The sequence below is a fragment of the Ictidomys tridecemlineatus genome, chromosome 3 (assembly GCF_052094955.1).
Source record: "Ictidomys tridecemlineatus isolate mIctTri1 chromosome 3, mIctTri1.hap1, whole genome shotgun sequence".
Classification (NCBI taxonomy): domain Eukaryota; kingdom Metazoa; phylum Chordata; class Mammalia; order Rodentia; family Sciuridae; genus Ictidomys; species Ictidomys tridecemlineatus.
This window is the reverse complement of record NC_135479.1, coordinates 200,077,096-200,096,984: the sequence shown is the minus strand read 5'-3', so window position 1 is coordinate 200,096,984 and position 19,889 is coordinate 200,077,096. Positions and strand designations below refer to the sequence as shown.

The window sequence follows — 19,889 nt, the reverse complement described above, 5'->3', positions numbered from 1 at the left end:
GCCACCCGCGGAGATGAAATGTGAGCCTGGGTGGCCCGGACGCCAGAAGAGCCGCCTCTCTCCAGTGCAGTGGGGAGGGACAAAGAGTCCTCAGCCCCCAGCGCGTCGGGTCCTGGCCACCGCGCCCCATCCCGGAGCCCGCACCTCTCACGCCACGCGCCGACAAGCTCTCCTCGGAGGTTGGCCGGGCCATGGCCAGGTCCCCGCTTGGCCGGGCTCTCAGGAGCACTGCTCTCTCCGTCTGACCGCACTCCATCCTCCCGTGCCCTCCGGTACCGCGCGCTCCTTGAACTCCAGCCTCGGTCCACACCGTCCGTCCGTGCGTCCTGGCGCGCAGTCTCGGGCCACCGGCTTGGATGGACGCCCTGAGGCTGCCCGGGCATCCAGGGGTCTTGCTTCCGAAGTTGGTCCTGCTTTTTGTCTACGCAGGTCAGTGAGAAGGTCAGGCGGCGGGAGAAGGTCAGGGGTCTAGGGACTGTGATCAGGTCGCCGTCTGGGCAGACGCCGGCTGGGCAGGACAGAAAAGGACCTTTGTAGCCAGCAGAGCTTCTGGAGTCCCCGCGAGGCGACAGCAGGAACCAGCTCGCTTGAGCCCTCTGCTCTGCCTTTTGTTTTTGTATTTTTGATTTTTTTTTCTTTAACTTTTCTAGTTTGCTTTTTTCCCTTCTTTTTTTTTCTCTCTGCCAAGCAACTTGGAATCCACATTCCGGTACTTAGGGGATTTCACTCTAAGCAGGACAAAGTGTATCAAGGATTCAAGGGAAATCTGGGGCGATGGCGGAGACTAAGGGGTAATGGGAAATCACTTTCATAAAAGCATCTGAAGCAAAGAAGTACTGCTAAATTTAAAAATAATGGAATTTGGTGAATTTCCCATTTTGTTATGGGTAACTCATGGCCCCTTCTAACTCCCACTTTCTAAATATTCCGTGTTTTTTTTTTTTTTTCTGTTAGAAATAAAAACCCTTACACTTTTGCTTTTGCTCTTTAGGAGAGTCACAAGTATTGAAAGCTAGACAATTGAATGCTCTGACTTAAACATACAATTTTTGAGAGGCACGAATTCACCCAGAGTCTAATCTGTTTTCTTTGATGTGGTTAAGCACTTGTACGTGAAGGGCATCTCATTTTCCTCCTTCCATTTACTCTTAGTGAGAATTGCAAATAATTAATGAAGCAAAGTGGGTTTTCTTGTTTTGTGATTGATACAGAGCCCTAAATGGCCTTTCCATTGGTTATTCAAGTAGAAAGTTAATTACATATGTGGTCCTTGCATCTGTTTGGTTCACAAAACTGTGCCAGCAAAAAGCAAGTTCTTTGTAAAATGTTTTCATGTCTCTAAGTTCCTATGACAAAAATCACAGTCTTACCCATGACCTTGAAATGCTAAGTGTATGAATAACATTGCAATTTACCTTTTAAGATTTAAAAAATTCTGTCATTGGAATGAAGATGCTCTTCTACTTTGTTACCTGAGAACCAAGGGAATTGAATTCCTTATCCAACTTTGACAGAAAGGAGTCAGAATAACTTTAATAGAAATTTTTGATCTGTTTATTAAAATGCAAAACTTGTTTTATTGTAGGGGAAATGCTGACTTTCTAATGTAGAAATTCATAGAAGTAGAAAAGTCTACTTCTATGAATCTAACATTTTAATCGGATTGCAATATTCATTTTATTTTTAAATCCTATGAGGCTTTCCATATTTGATGGAGTATCAATTGCACTCATGTTAGTTTTATTTAAAAATCTCTTTATTAGTTCATTGGAAGTAATGATGATTCTTTCTCCTCCTCTGCTTATCAAAAGAAAATAAAAATACGAAAATAATAAACAAATGAAATTTGCTTAATCCTTGCTTGCCCTTACTCAGCCACTTCACTGAACCAGGTTTTTCTTATTCTTGTGTGTATTTTATGCCCTTGGTGGAATGAAAGTTTCTACTTTGCACCCCTGTCCTCTTCCTCTACTTTTCTCAATGCTAGGTCTCCAGTTCCCCAGGACTCAGGAAACAGCAAGGCTGGCCGGCTGCAAGGTTTCTTCCTATGGATAGCTGTCACTCCTTCTGTTTCTGTGATTCTCAATCTACCTAGTAAACTACGAAGTAATTGCAAGCCAGTACTAGGTTGTCTTTCATGAGAAATATTTAGTTAATGAGTTCTTTGGTGTTGATTCCTGAAATTCTTATTTCAAGACCTTTTTAAGCTTGCCCTATTTATTGGAAAATAAGCACAGGTCATGCTCTGAATTTTTTTCTGGGCAAGATCTTCAAAGAATAGAGAAGCCCCTGACAAAAGGAGATGGGTTAGGGCATATAGTGGGAACAAAGGCATAAACAATGAACTGGATATGTTCAATGATGGATAATTCCATTTGGTTAGAACTAAGATATAAAATTGGAAGTGTCTGTTGGGGCTAGATGCCAGAAAACCACAGAAATAAAAATATTCAAACAGTGTGGTAAATTACCAGTTTCTTGGGACAAAAACCAAAGTAGATAAACCACTTATCTTCTAAATTATTTTCTGCAAAATGAATGCATTAAACTCCACCTTCCAAGCCCGGCACGGTGGTACACACCTGTAATCCCAGAGGCTAGGGAGGCTGAGGCAGGAAGGTCTCGAGTTCAAAGCCAGCCTCACCAATGGAGAGACACTAAGCAACTCAGTGAGACCCCATCTCTAAATAAAATACAAAATAGGACTGGGGATGTGGCTCAGTGGTCAAGTGCCCCTGAGTTTTATCCTTGGTGTCTCCTCCCCACTCCTCCAAAAAAAAAAAAAAATCCATATTCCACGTGGTTTTGCAAATAACAGCAAGGTTTCTATACCTGAATTCTCATGGTTTACCCTCAGGTCACCTTTGGAAAGATACCCACTGTAGTGTTTATATTATTGTCCAACCCCCACTGCAGGCTACAAAGACAGGATTTGGTCAAGGTTTTACCTTCTGGGCCACAGGCAGTGCCTTCTATCCCCTCCCTTTCCTTCCTCTCTTGTCCTTAGCTATAGCTTGCAAATGCCATTTGCAAGCAAGTGCTTCAAGCCAGATATGGCTTTTCCTGTACTGCACATTCCTTAAGGAGGGGTGCAGGGTGAGTAGGGGAACCTTCTTCCACATCATGCCTTTAATTAAAAACCTTTGAAGAAAGTTTGAACTGGCTAATTTTCAGGGATATTAACTTGGATATTAGAAGTGATATTATTTATCTTCCAAGGACAATTCGAATATTCCATTCTCTCACAAGTGAGAAAATGACCCTGTACAGTCCAGAGTTGGATCTTCATAAAATTATCCTCACAATCAGCCAGAGAAAGCAATTAACATCACAAAATGAGCTTTAAGGTATGATTGAAAACTCAGTTAGGCAAGGTCATGATTGTGACTGTATTTGCCCTTTTCAGTAGTAGCTTAATTCTGGGAAATAGACAAGAGTACTGGAAAATGCCATAAAAATAATGGACAATGTGTGACATGATCTAGATGTTTACTGCAGGTATAATTCAGTTTCTTGGCTACAAGATTTTGGGCTTGGTTTCCTGTAATGTTGGCTGAAAATATTTTGATAACACCGTGTTCTTATGATAGTAGTAATTGGAGTGCAATGTTAGTAATTGAATCTTTGATATTCATGGAGAATTTTAGAGGGTTTCACTGCCCTGGGCATCATTCAAAAGGCACCTGTGAATTTTCTTACATATTGGTATCTTCCTCTGACAAAATAGTGAGGACTTGGCTGTCTCTTGATTTTAGTGGTTTTTAAGAACATGAAGCAATGTATTCCTGCTAAGTCCAGAGAAAATTGACAAGTCTAAAATTTTCAACAAATTGAACAGGCCTAAAAATGAGAGCTACAGAAAACTCATGGAGAAAATTATAAAATAAGTAGTCTCGAAAAGTGTGGTATCCATGAGGACTGGAGCAGTAGCTCAGTGGCAGAGTGCTTGCCTAGCTTGTGTGAGGCACTGGGTTCAATCCTTAGCACCACATAAAAATAAACAAATAAAATAAAGGCATTATGTCCATCTACAACGACAAAAAATATTCTTAAGAATGTGTGACATAGTTTGCAAAAAATAGGGATGATTAATACATTAGCTTCTCCCTTGGATATAAATAATACCGTGTTTCTCTCTTTGAAATTTAAGAGTGGATTTCAGTAGAGTTACTGAAAACCTCAAGGTTCATAATTATTAATCTGTAATGTAGAAATAAAATTGAGGGAAAGATAATATGAACTTTCTTACTTGTTCCACAAAATTCATGCATTATTAATGAAGGCAGATGAGCTTTGAGACCTGAACAGGTCCCTTTGTAAAGAACTATTTTAGCAAAGAGGGGGTTTAAAACCAGTCTAAACTTTCTTTTATAGATAAATGAATACAGGGATGTGTAGACAAAAATATAATGTTTTATACTTTAAATGTTATAACTCTTAGGAACACAAAAATTTTGTATAACTTATATAATAATGTTATCTTCAAGGATTGAGTTGAAAATTACTCATTTCTTCATTCTTGAACACATAACTTAAATTATCAGACTATTTAATGTTTTTCTAATCATATATCTGAAATTCACACATCCATTATAATTTATTTTACTGGTTATAACTCAGTGATAATCTTAAACTGTTGGATATAAATCACTTCGGTAGAATAAAGAATTTCAAAAGCTAGTGTGATTTGTACTCAATATTTCTGGTATAAATTTTACTTATTGAAGAATACATTGAAAAAGTAGCAATTTGGTTTTGTTGACTCCCACATATTCTTTTAATCCCCAAACACCCTTTTCCACTTTATACTTGCTGTTTCAAAACTTATGAGTTCTTCCCTGTGATATTAAACTATTAATTATTCACAAATTAATTATCTGAGTGAACTCTTTGTATAACTAACTCATCACCTTCCACCTCATTTGTGTTTTGCTGTATGTATGCAAACTGTAATTATGAGGGTAAAAATAGGTGTTAAAGGAAAAACATATAATGCATAGTCATGTCAGTTATACATTGATTTTAGATTGTCACTCTTTTGGTATGACCCCTTTCAGAAACACTTTCCATTAATTGAGGTTGAGAATGTAACATCCTAAAATCAGAAAACCATCAATTAAAAACATAAGAACTTTGTTGACAAATGAAATGGCTGATTAGTTGGCTCATTCATTAATTTCTCCCTTCATTATCTCAGTGAATCAACACGCCCTACCAATGATTGTGCTTAGTGCAGGAGATTCAAGAATGGTCTTGGCCTTTATCAGCCCGGAGTGTGACTATTAAGAAAGGCTAGTTTAGACTCTTGCACATGTTATGGGATCCACAGCATGACCATGAAGATACAAGTGTACTGAAAAAGTGATTGTTGACCTACTAAGATATGAATTTGATTTCACAACCCTAACTGCTTTTGTGGTTTCTGTTGTTTAGAGGATTGCCTTGCTCAGTGTGGCAAAGACTGCAGATCCTATTGCTGCGATGGGACCACGCCCTACTGTTGCTCCTACTATGCCTACATTGGGAACATTCTCTCGTGAGTACTGCTCACTTTTGGCAATATTGATGTTGTTGGGTTATGTTTTCAAGCATACTAAATTAAAGATACGGCTTAAAAAATTAAAGATCAGTTGCTTATTTTGATAATGGGGATTGAACCCAGGTGCATTTTACCACTGAGTTACATCCCAGCCCTTTAAAAAAAATCTTTTAAATTTATTAATTAATTTTTTTGTGGAACTGGTGATTAAACACAGGTGCACTCCACCACTGAGCTTCCTACCCAGCCCTTTTTATTTTACTTTATTTTTTATTTTGAGATAGGATCTACCTAAGTTACTGAGGATCTTGCTAAGTTGCTGAAGCTGGTCTTTAACTTGCCATCCTCCTGCCTCAGCCTCTCAAATTGCTGGAATTCCAGGTATGCACACCACACCTGGCCCATGTGGGAACTTTTGGTGTGATGGGGATATTTCACACCATGCTGTGGTATATTAAATGACTATACATAAGTCAGTGCTTGGAACTATCCATTTACAATTGGTACATTTTATTGTAAAGCTGCCTCAAAATGGTAGATGAGAAACATAATATAATTGGTTATTAGCGTAAAATCTTTACTGGAGATATTAAGCACTCATCATTACCTAGTATTTTGTATTATTTGACAAAATGGACAAGTTAGTATAAATTGAAATTAGAAAAGAGTTAAAAATGATAGTTTTAGGGTTGGAGATAAAGCTCAGTTGGTAGTAGTGCTTGCCTCACACACACGAGTCCCTGGGTTCAATCCTCAGCACCACCAAAAAAAAAAAAAAAAAAAAAAAAAGATTGCTTTGTTTCTTAATTATGTGTACTAAATAATGTTTTAAGTAGATCTTATGTAGTTTAAATGTTGTCCATGATATGTTTTCATCTGCTGTGATGAAGGATTTATAAGTCAACATTTGTTATTTAATTATGGCAGGTTTATTTTGCCATCCAGGTATTAATTTGTCTAATGCATCCAGTAGATATCAGGGGAAAGAGAGATTATGAATAAAAAGCTGTTGAGATACAAAATATCAATTCTCTACATAATACTCAGAAAACAGTTTCAGGAAGAAAGTTTAGAGGCCAAGATAAGATATGAGTGAATAGTGTAAAAACAAACCACACACATATGCACACACACAAACACATCCACACACATTATGAAAACAGGTACCTGCAGGAAGTGTTAAGTATTTCACCATAACAAGTTAAGAATGTATTTTAGAGCTGCTTCCAAACAAAGGGAAATGAGAAACCAGGACCTGCCTTCAGGATTGAGCTTTTGGAAGAGTGTGGGTCAGTCCTCTGCGCGTTAACTGAGATAAAGAAGGTAGAGAATTAGAAGTTAAAAATTTTCTTGAGTCAAAATCCCCATGGCTTTCAGATAGTAGCAGTGGTCTGGCTGCTGACCTCTTGTTTTGCTTTTCAAGTGAATAATGTTCCCAGTCTGCTTAATTCGTGCCCTTTGAAGACCAAGTGGAAATGGGAAATATTAGGCGCTAAGTCACCTTGCACAGCTATTTTAGGGATGTGCCATTGAGCAGGCTTATAACACATCCTCCATTTCCTGAAAATAGAAAACCTGGCACCACAGAAACTTTCTAGAACCAACACTGGAGATCATATTCTTTTGAATATGGCTTTAAAAAAAAGTCATACTTTCAGATACTTTTGAAGACCATGCACGAATGTCAGATCGAAATAAAAATAATATATGCAATTTAAGTATTCTTTGAAATGCAAATAAACTCTAAATGAATATTTGAATTTTCCCTCATGGAAGATTTGGTAGGAAAAGAGAGTTAAGCACATCTTCTACCTTAGAAAACTGTCAGAATGATTTTCACATGAATTTATCAGTTGTTGTTTACAGTTGTATATTTTTAGAATTTAAAGTAATTTAAAATCACTTATTAATAAATTAGAAATTTATTTTTGAGTAATCTCCACATGCCAGATGGTACTGTTTCAGGTGAAACCAGCAGATAATACAGATTTGGGGACTTAGGTTCAGAGATTCTGGGATTGTTTAGTCTTGTCTCCTGGCCCATCTCTCTGTCCACTAATTACATTGTGGTGTGCATAGTGCCCCTGTTTCTCACCTTATAGCTACTTGCGCTCTGGTAAATATGCATAGAACATGTAATTACTTATTAATCAGTATATTTTTTAAATTTAAATTTACAAATGTGCTTTATGTGTGATTTACATTTGCAATCAAATCCATACTCTGATGATGCAGGCTCTAACTAATTTCACCTTTTGATTACAGTAAATCATTAGTTGCATTCATGTATTTATTTGGGTTATTAGGACCATGTACTCATTATGTTTAGGGAAAAAAAAATAATTGTGTTTTGGAAAGGAAAATAAACACAGATGGCATTATATTTCAGGCAGTTAAAATTGAACTTTCTGTTCAAAATAGAAGCCATTGACTGTATCCCTTGCTAAACAATTTCTAGCCAAAAAAAGAAACAGAGAGAGAGAGACTTTAAAGTGTTTTTCCCTACTGGATAAAAAAGAATGCATTTTCAGGATTTCCAGTTATTGTTTAACATTTGAAAAGAGTTCTTAACTCCACCCAAAGCTTTATTTTATTTTTTTAAGTTGTGGGAGGGTGGGAGAGGTGCAGTAGTTAGAAAATAATCAATTCTAAGAATACTTCCAAGAGTCTCTTTCATGCACAATATTTTCAAATATTGCCATTTGGAACTCAGAAAGTATGCTCTTCCTCTTTCAAGCATCCAGACCACATTCCTGGCGAAAAAAAAAAAAATCAGTTTAATGATCTTAACAGAAAGTTAAATTTTTGTGGTTATCACAAAAGTAATAAAGAAAAAAAGAAATATACAATAAAATGTTAGATATTTTAAATGAGTAATTTTATAATTCAGTTTATTTTTCATTTATTTTCAAAGTAAAAATATTGGATAAGTTTAAAATGAGCTAAAAAACAGTAGAGAATATACTTTGACATATTTTGGACTGTTCCTAAGTTGGTAAAGTTTGGTTCACATGACTCTTCTGGCTGAGGCCACCCGGAAGCCAACCGAGTATCAGAGTTGAGAGATATTCAGCCCTTGATTCTGTTTACTTCATCTGATTTCACTCTTTTGCAAACTAATAATTAAGATTCACTTTTAAAGAAATTATAGGAGCCGACTTCCATTATTTTTTAGTTGAAAAGTTTTCTTTTACTCAGTTTCCCCCATCTTTTAGGATATTTTCTATACCAAACATGAGTTACATTGGGCAAATAAATTCAGGACCCACACCTCAATTTTGTTTCTTATTTCCCTGAGGAATTTTTAAATTTACTTCTGTCTCCTGAAAAACTTTCAAAATTAAACTTAAAAAATAGAATACCTACTTTTGGTCCTTCCAGTCACAGATACTGACTTCTATATAGGAGAATAATGTTATCTTCCAGAATTTAAGAATAATTTTTACACTCATTGGCATATATTATTTAATCAGTTAATTATTTATAAATGCACATAGAGGGCCTATTACCGGGCATAGCTGGACAAGGTCTTGGGGTCCAAAGATGAATAAATGATACATCTTGACTTCTAAGACCTTGAAATCTAATAAGATAATGTAGCCAAATAATTTTTGAAGTAATCCATGAAGTGTTATTTAAGGACCAGAGAGAAAACAGCCCAGCCTGCTTGTGTGTATGAGTCTGAGTGTGTGTATGTATGTGTGTGTGTGTGTGTGTGTGTGTGTGTGTGTGTGTGTGTGTATTTAGAATGAAATGTTTAGAGAAGCGTCAGAAAAGGCATTTGATCAGAGTTTTGAAGGAAGAGTAGGAATTTGTATAGATGCACAGTGAAAAAAGGGAAGTGTATTCCAGACAGAGAGGCTCCTATATACAAAGGCATAGATAAAAGGAAGGAAGTGATCAGTTGGGAAAACCCCATGTTATTCAGCTTAGTTAAAGGGGGAGGTTAAAATCTGACTATATCATGGGAATAACTGGGTCAGATACAAGATAGATTCTTTTTTAAAAGTTAATTAATTTACTTTTACATACACGACAATAGTGGAATGCATTACACTCATTATTACCCATTTACAGCACAATTTTTCTTAACTCTATATAAAGTAGGTTCTTGCCAACATACTTTTATTGGCCATTCCTACCAAAATTCCAAAGAAATAATTCAGTCTTTTTCTGATAAAACTAGCCATCTGGTTTATGCAGGAAGCATGCATTCCTAGACACCACTTAGAACCCTACACAAAGGTGAGCAGGCTCCAAGCTTTTATTTACTCCGTAGATGAAAAGTTTAGAATGTAAACTTTGAGGTGTTAGATTATTTGGAAGATTTTATATGACAAATGTGCAACCTTGTAATTTTTTCTTAAATTTAAGAGATTGTTGACCAGGAGGACAATTACTTGAACATTTAGAAGAATTTGGTATGCTTAAAAATGAGAATTTGGGCCAAGTTGAGAAATAAACAATTTACCACCAGATTGATTCTCAAACATTCATTCAGCAACTCTTCTCCATGAAAGATGAAATACTCTGTGATGAATATGAAAAGGACATTTACATTTTTGCTGCTGATGGAATTTAATTGATATTTCCTGGAGTGTGGATCCCCAGTAAAGACATAGTGTATGAAATAGTTTTTAAAATTGGTAGAAGTCAGGGGAAGAAACAGTGCATCTGAGTGGCTAATTACTGTTATCTAATGGGACAAAATAAAAACAGGACTGTCCTACAAATTAAAGTATTCTGCCATGTGAATAAGAGAATAATTGAATAATTTTAAATATGAACTAGAATTTGACTGTTTTGGACACAGTGAGCCAGATGAAAAGATATAGGTTTTAATTCACTAACCCAAAAATAGATTTTAGCTTTTCTAATTTGCCATTGTGAAATGCTGATCTGTCTAAGGATTCTTCAGAGCACCATCTGGTCATCATAAAAATCCCCATGGGGAAAAAAAAAAACAAGAGGAAGAACTAATAATGGAGATCCTGGTGGGATTAAGTTTCTTTTCTTTTCAATGAAATGTGAAAGATGTATTACCCACAGTTTTGCAAAGACAGCTAATAAATATCACAACTGTGATTTTAGAGCCAGGCTGTGCATGAAAGCAAAGCTGGAATAAAAGATAAAGGTTTCATATTTTCAAATGACACTTGAGTCCTATGATCATTAACTGAGTGTTCTGAATTAAACACAGGAGGGTACTAAAACACTGACAGAAACAATGCATTTTAACAGAGCTTAGGCATTCATTAAATACATCATTTAAATTAAAATAATTTTAGTCTTAGACATGGGGAAGAAACTCTGAAGTGTACATACTGAGTGAATCAAAGTTTGTGGGATTTTTTTTTGGTTGTTGTTTTAATAATGGCACAAAGGTAAGTAACTAATATGATGTTTACAAAATACAAACTTGATTTAAAATGTACAATAACAGGTTTGATATAAGAAGAAGGTCAGGGGCTGGGGATGTAGCTCAGTGGTAAAGCACTAGTCTGGCATATGCAAGGCCCTGGGTTTGATCACCAACACCTCAACCTCAAACAAAAGGAAGAAGGTTGGTGGTTCTCAGGAGACATAAAATCTCGTCTTACAGGTTATTTTCAGTAAGAACAAATAACAATGTGTTGCATCTAAAGCTTCTCTCCATCAAATTTATAGTGTATCCTAATTGCCTCACTCCTGTGGGAAACACAGTATGCAGTTAAACGTGTGAGGAGGATCTTTAACTTCACCATGAGGACCTGTAAAGTCTTCTAGGAGGAGAGTAATTTTAAGATCCAACTTGGATAGAAAAAGAATTGATAAAATTCATGAGTCAGAATAAGACACTTAGGAAACTCAGAATATATATAAAAAATGTTTTAACCTAAGAGATATCTTTAAAAAACAGAACAAAAAATAAAACCCCACTTAACCTTGAACACTATGCTCCGTGGTAGGACAGTGAAACCCTTCTCTTTCAAGGTAGCAGTAGGACCAGCTAGTGTCTCTCACCACTGCTGTTCATCATAGTACTGGGAACCCTGGCAGGTGCAATCAACAGGACACATGTAAAGACAGGTAAAAGGAATCGGGAAGGAAGAGACTAAATTGCTGTTACTTACAAATGATATGATTGTCAATACTCTTCAGGTTATAAAACTAATAATAGAATTCACTGTGATGACAGGTTACAAGGCCAGTGCACAAAAATTGGTTTATCGCCATATGCTAACAATGTTGATTAGAAAATGTACTCTGTGTGTGTGCACTGTATATAATATACATGCATATATATACATAAATACAACATAAGAAATCTAATAATATATGCTTGTCATTTATGTAATAATCCAAATACATAAAAATTTCAAGGTATGAAGAGAAATCTAAAGACATTGAGAGGTATATATAAATTATGGATAGGAATGGTGTAATGATGTCAGTGCTGGGATATGTCACTTACTCCTGAACTATCTGCAAATTCCATGTAATTCAATCAAAATCCACAGGATATTTTTTTATCAAATTTGAATGACTGGGCTTAAAACTTATGTGAGATAGTAAAGGGCTCAGAAAAGTGAGGATAGCTATGAAAAAGAGCAAGATTAGATGGTAAGGTTTATTATAAAGTTATAGAAAATAAATTGTACGATACTGGATCATAGATAAACCAAAAATAATACAGAGCTTACAGATGACTTATACATGGGGGAGTTTGATAGGTAACACAAATAGCATTAGAAATCAATGGAGGTGGATGGGTTATTAAATAAATGATGCTAAAAGTATTAGCTACACTTTGAATAAACATTAAAATAGATTAGTTCATTTGTCTGCATCCAGAATCCATTCCTATTGAACTAATTACATAAATTCAAAAATCAACTATTTATAATATTTAAAAAGGGGAATATAACAATATGTGCTTTATGTTTTAAAAAGTTGAAACAGAGAATTTAGAGTGTTTTCACCCTATGAAAATAATAATTATCTGTGTAGATATATTTAACCTATATATACTATAAAACATACATGTATGAAACATCACGATACCCAATTGATATGTGCAATTTTTATGTTTTTATGTATAATATCAGAAAGACAGTTTTTAAAGCAAACAAAAAAAGAAACAATGGCATTATAGTGTCTAGATAGAAAGGTTTCTAAAAAATGAATAAATAAAAAGCACAAATAGTAAAAGTAGAGATATACTAAAAATCATTGAGCTGTACACTCTAAACTGTTGAGTTTTATGGTATGTGAATTATATCTGTGTTTTTTTTAATGCTGAATATATAGGGCAACTGAATTCCTAGATAGAAGTAAGAGAAAAAAATCCCCACTCAGAGAAGATACTGGTAATTCTTATGATTTACATAAGATTAGTTTCCAGAATATTCAATAGGAAAATGTGCAATTCATATATTAAAAAAAAAAAAAACCTCATAGGGCAGAATACTGAAGTTAAGGCCATAAACATACAGAAGAGGTACCGCATAGCTGCCTGAAGCATGGGAAGCCATTAAAAACTATGAAATGCCTTCTCACACCCATCAGGGGGCTGTCCACATTCCATAATTCTGATAACACCAAGTAAGGTGGTCAAAGCTAAGAGGGTCCCCACACTGCCAAAAGGAGAACATAAACCCTTAAAAATACCTGGAGAGCAATTTGACCCCCATCTAGTAAAGCTGAAGATGGCAACCCTTAGAACTTAGCAATAGTTCTTCATTATATCTTTCCTAGAAATTTTCAGACTTGCAGGAGGAGACATTTGTAACATTTGTTGACATATTATTTAGAATGACAAAATACTGGAAGCCACGTAAATATCTACCAGAAGAGTGTGGATAAATAAATTACGATATATTTGTTCCATGGAAGAGGTAGGTGATTAAAATAAATCAGTGTAAATTAACATATCATTATAGTAAATCTTGAAACTGTAATGCTGTGTAAAAAAAAAGAGTGAATTAAAGATGAATGTGCACAGCATGTAACATAATTCTGTGTATTATTTATGGAAATGTGCACATGGTGAATGTGCAAATGTATGAAAGAGAGATGGGGTGCATGTGAATTTTAGATTCCCCAGGACTTGAGGGGTGTCCAGGGATGAAGGACTTCATCAGGCACAGATGGCCCTGGGCAAACTGGGACAAATTAGTCACCACAGGGAGAAGCATAAGGCCACACAGTCTTCAATTGTGTAATATTTCATTACTTAAAAAATTGAACAACTGAATCAAATATTACAAATTGTTAACATGTAATAAATCTGGTTAGGTATGTAGATGTTTATATGGTTTCTGGCTTAATGGTGGTTCCACTTATGATTTTACTTTATGATGATGTGAAAGCAGTATGCAGTCACTAGAAATAGTACTTTGGGCCAGTACCCTGACTCATCCCTGTAATTCACCTATGGAGGCTAAGACAGGAGGATCAGAAGTTCCAGTTCAGCCTCAGCAATTTAGCAAGACATTGTCTCAAAATAAAAAGGTCAGGGGATGTAGTTTAGGAGTAGAGAACCCCTGGGTTTAATCCACAATACCATCAAAAAATACATGAAAAGAAATAGTACTTCACATTTTGAATTTTGAACTTTCCCAAGCCAGTAATATGCAATACAAAACTCTCATGATGCTGGGCAGTGGCAACAAGTACCCGCTCTGATCAGCGATGCCATCCCAAGTGGAACCTATTGACACTCCATGGTGTACTTCGTTTCCAGCATTTGGGGATATTGCGTTGTGTGGTTTTCCATCCCATATTGCCTACAAAATGCTCATCTATGAGAATACATCAGATAGTCACCACTTTGTTATAAAATAGTATTTGTATTCAATGATGTCACTTGACTCCAGACTAATATAAGTGTCCTGAGTATATTTAAGGGAGATTATGCTAGACTTTAATGTTCTGTTGGTTAGGTATATTAGAAAAATCTTCAACTTGTGATATTTTATTTTATTTATCATGGGTTTATTTGGAGATATATACATATATGTGTGTGTGTGTGTGTGTGTGTGTGTGTGTGTGTGTGTGTGTGTAAAACTTCATAACATCATTGTTGTGGAGCTTCTATGTTTGTAATGCATAATTTGATAATCCTTGTAATTAAAAAGAGAATAAAGAAATGAAAAAATTTGGATGGTGGCTGTCATGTGATCACCTGGACACCTTGTTCATATACAGATTCTCACTTGGTAGGCTTAGGTGGGGCCTGAAATGCTGCACTTCTAACGACTCCCAGACCATCCTGGTGCTTACCATCATGGTGCCATCTGACAGTGTCTTGTGCTACAGGATGAAATGATAGAAGAGACTGGGACATGTGTACTGAGATGTGAAAAGAACAAGTCCGCGTCATTTCTGAAGTTTCTGTTTGGGATGATTGGGTGGATCACATGCTGAGAACTAATGGAGGATATGCAGGAGTTTCGGAGACGGGAATGGATTCTGTTGTGAGCATATGGGGGGAGGCTGGTAGACTATACATCAATGTCTGTGAGCCTTCACTGGTGGAATGCACCAGTCTGAAGCTGAGTAAAGAACACAGAGCAGCACGTAGAGACTTGGAAGTGAGGAGCCTAAAGCTGCTGGTGGAAAAGGCATGGGGATATGAATAAGCTGTTCTGAAGACAGACAAAAGAAACAGAACAGCAAGCCAATAATGGAGCTCCAGGGACATTCAGTAGCATGCAGTGATGTCTTCCTTTTTCACATTTGGAGGCCATTTCAGCCTCCTCCACCTCTATCAAAGCTGATCTAAATACACCTACCATAGTGGTGTGGAAAAATGTCCCTATTTTGTTTTATTTGTTTTTGTGTTTAATATTGCATAAAATATAGGTAGGATTCATTGAATTTCAGTTCATTCTGAATTGCATATGGTATCCTAAAAAAGCAGATTAGATGATGGTCCATCTATATTTAATCTGTGGCTGAAGCAGATCACTTCATATCTGGTCACATATTCTAGGTTTTAGGGGTTCTTTTCATTAGATACAAATCACAGTTATTATTTTATAAGAGAATGTGTGTTTGGTGATGGAAGAGATTCTTAGAATGTAGAGCACTACTATCTACTTAATGTTTTCTCCATCCCAAATGCTTAGAATATTTTTTTTTTATTCTTTGGAATAGCACTTATGGCCTAGGTATTATTATTTCTGTCTGTCAAAATGATGAGGTTTGGGCTTAGAGTCAAATGATCATGCAGTTGCACTCAGGTGTGATGGAGTGGGCTAGCATTTAAACGTAGATGAACTTTCTGCTTTACCCACTGACTCCTGATCATCTGAAGGAGGTTTCAAGATGGGCTGAAAGAAGATTGCTATTGTTAGGAAGACCCATACCATGATTGCGGATAGTCTTTTCTCTCCTTTAGTATCTGGACTAAATTCCTTCCTAGATGCTGCTAAGACAGTATCCTTTCTAGGCCATGTTATTGTTATCCATTTATCCAAGGATCTCAGTTATGGGTCTGTCCTCTCCTGTTCATGTTCCACACCTGAGAGGAAAAGGGAGCCCCTTTGCCAACTCACCATCCAAGCTACAGGGTCTATGGGTCTGGAAGATCCCATGGCAGATCATTTACAGTCAGGTCAATCCTGCATTTAAACATGAAAAGCCTGAGATTTTGCAGGGTCTAAATTAATATTCATCATCTGGATAAATATTTGTTGAGACAAGTCAAATCATAATATGAATATGTTATTGGTTTCAGAGACTGTCTTCATGGAATACAGATTAGATGTTATTGCAGAAGAAAAGGTGTGATGGAGTCAGTTGTCACTTTCTAATCACACTGTTTATGATAACTTAAAACCAGACGAGAGGGACTAGAATTGAAATGCCAATTTGATGATCGTGATTTAACTTCTTGTCATGTCTCCCAGTGACTGCTCTCTATCAATGAGGCAGTGTGATCTGCCAGCCTATGACCATTACGGCAACAGGCTCCCATGGAACTCTATTCACTTCTATAATTTTTAGAGATAATGTGTATTACTGACAAAATTGAGGAGGGAAATTTTATTATTGATAAAAATTGAGGAAGGAAATTTACATACACTCAGTGATATTTCCTCGCTCATATTGGGAGAATTCTGGCAGGCAGCTGCAGCCCAGAGCACCATGTCTGCCAGCCATCTCCCAACTGCAGAATGTTAGGCTGAACGCACTCATAACTAATGAAGATTGCAGAGGGTGATGATCACCTCATAAAGTCTAATAGGATTTCATGCAAAAGTGCCACAGGTAAAAGCCTTAGCTGTTTAACCCATACCAACTCTCTGTGACTCAAGGACAAACACCATCTCTAGTTTCTATATCATTGCTATGGAATGAGGAAGAAGAAAGAAAGACCTTACAGGTAAAGAGAAAAATGTTTTGTACTTTTGCATAAGCCAGACAAGAAATAGAGGAAAAACCCTGCACATTACTTCAAATGTATTTCTGTATGCATTCACACTGCCAAAAGGCAAGATGAACTATTTCTCTCTGCTGCATTTTGCAAAAGATAAGTGCTACCTTATCTTTTTTGAAGGCTGATCTTGTGTTATATCTGGTATTTGTAGAAGAAGAAAAATGCTGTATTAACAGTATAGAGTTGGTTGCAAATAACTAACTCTATACTGATAACACAGCATTTCTCCCTCTACAAACACCTGATATAACACAAGATTAGCCTCCAAAATATCACACATAGAAACTGAATTGAGGGCTCTTTTTAAATTTGATTTTTATGAACATTAATTGTACATGTTACTGGGATTCATTGTGACATTTTGCATGCATATAAATTATCAAATCTAGCCTTCCTTTATTCATATCCCCATCCCACTTCCCAATCTCTAGTTAAATGAGTATTCTAAATTTAATTTCATTTAACTTTCAAGTATGAAGGAGAACATGCAGTACTTATTCTTTCTGTATATGGTTTATTTCACTTAATATGCTTTTGATAGTTCCATCCATTCTGCTGTGAATAACAGGATTTTATTCTTTGCCATGGCTGAATAATATTCCATTTTGTACATATACCACATTTTCTCTATCCATTTGTCCATTGATGGACACCTGTGTTGACTCCATCTTTTAGCAATTGTGAACAGTTAGAATATACATTTATCAAAAAAAAATGCTGAAGGCTCTACTTTGAGGTTATCTCAGATAATATCCATCTTTACATTAAGTAGATAGACCTCACCCTTTGCCAGGTAGAATCAAACAGGAAGTAAATCTTTGATTCTATTCTTAATTAATAGAACTTTTATCACCAGGAAGTTGTAAAAGAAAAGCCACAAAGGTTGAGATTCAGAAAAATCAGGTTTGTGCTTCTCTTTTATGCTATGTAAACTTAATTTTCCTTATATCACTGAACCTCAGTTTGCTAATGTGACAAAAGAAAATATTACAAACAGCTTTCCTCCTTCTCATAATTGGGCCAATGGATTTATTCGCACATAAAAGCTCCTAGCCCTGGCTTTTCAAAATTTTTCTGTCATTGATGAAAACATCGGGCTTTGAAAACATCTGGAATTGGGGAAAAGCGGAAACACAGGAGGAAAGCAACTTCTTCTCCAAGGTCATTTGAAAAGTCTGCAAAGATTGCCACTTCTGGTGAGAGGCACAGTCCCTGGCCCTCTGGACTTCCTCAACAGGAGAATGCCACCTGCTGAACTTGAACACCCCTTCCCTCCCCCCTAGAGAGCACTCTCAGCCTTTCCTGAAACAAATGGCCCTCTTAATCAAATGTGATTGCAGTCTGATAACTGCAAAAGCAGCTAATTAAGTCTGGTGTCCTGCTGCCCAGCAATTGCCAAAAGCATAATACGCCCTGAAAAGTCAGGTGCATTAAGTCTACAAATCTGTCGTGCTGCCCTAGGCCGACCCGTGAGTTAGAGAAAACAACTGAGAAACAGAGACAAGTCTAAATGAAAGTACATAAACCTGATTTATGAAGAACCACATACGTAATACCAGCGATCTGGAGGTAATGATTTGCTTTATAGTTTCATTATGAAATTCCAACGAGATCCCTTTTAGAAATTTATTTTATGCACAACTTTTCAGAAATATTTATTTTGCATATGCCTGGCGCACCTGGGAATAATTTGTGCTCACAACAAATGTTCTAACTGCTGGTCATTTCAGTAGTGATCACGGTGCTCTCTAGATAGACGTATGCCTTTTTCATGTGATCGGTTAGAATTGCCCTGGTTAGGCTCTTTAAAAACTCTATCAGCAGTTCTCTCAGTGCAAGTCAGTGCTTTTAAATTTACAAGAAAAGGGGCCACGACTGGCCTCTGACGTTATTGCACATAACCTACATTTGCGACCATCTCCAGTCTGAACATATTTTCAGGGGTAGCAGATAAATGCCAGATGGTGACGCCAAATTAAAAGTCATTGATCAAAGCAGGGACCAAAAGAGGTCCGTGGGTTCCAAAGTGACTTTCCTTTCATTCAGCTTGTTGGTGTTACACAGCCAACCGTCAGAGGAGCTCTATGTTTCGCTTAGTGTTTGTGAACTGGAAGGGTTGTTTTCCTTCTGCGCAGGATGAAGGAAGCAGCTACTCAGGGCTGTGCAAAGTGAATGGTAGGAAGATGGAGAGCAGAATCCACAGTACTGCCTAACCAGCCTTGACTTCCTTAAGTGTTTTCCTTTCTTTACCCCACCATGGACTAAGCAGCACAAAACACATTGGAGGGCATTAAGGCCAGAGAGAGCTACTGGAGGAGCTCTCTAATTTCAGTAAAATAAGCAAAGGCTCTTCACACTTCAAGACCCTGGTAGGCATTCTCTGATATTTTACTTTTGTAGTACTAACAGATGGGATGAATCCCACTCTTTTTCTTTTCTTTCTATCCTCCTACCACTCCACCATGGATATGAGCCCATTTGTTGACATAGGTATACAGTAGGGTAAATAAAGCCCAACCTTCTGGCCAGAGAACCAGAAAGGGTTGTCCCAGGGAACTAACAGGTGCTCTAGAGATTGTAGAGATGGAAAACTCAGGGAAGGGGCTGCTATAGTTGCTTGTGAATTCCTGGGCTTACCTCCAGTTGTGCATGCATGGATCTGACCCTCAACAGTCCACCACAGACCTGAGAACTAAATACAGGTGAGACAGCCACAAAGATCCCACAGCAGCAATTGAGTGGTTACACAGGGGGCCCATCTGAACAGGATTACAAAGGTTTTGAAAATGGAATTTACATTGAAACCACAGCCCACAGAAGTCTGGTTGGAACTTATTGTCTTTAATTGAATCTAATTGATTGCCTTCTAAAATGAACATATCAAAATTCTCCATAAGCTTCAACAAAACTTAAGTCTCTTAAAGA

General features: G+C 36.8%; 1 protein-coding gene across 1 annotated transcript in view; it reads left to right on the top strand.

The window, feature by feature from the left end:
- Positions 1-210: 210 nt before the first annotated feature.
- The window catches only part of Cyyr1 (cysteine and tyrosine rich 1), a 104,545-nt gene continuing 84,866 nt past the window's right edge, over positions 211-19,889 (top strand). The window contains exons 1-2 of the mRNA XM_005335393.5: positions 211-429; positions 5,434-5,536. Of these exons, the coding sequence (XP_005335450.3) occupies positions 357-429; positions 5,434-5,536 (176 nt within the window). The 5' untranslated portion in view covers positions 211-356. The remainder of the gene's footprint in view (positions 430-5,433; positions 5,537-19,889) is intronic.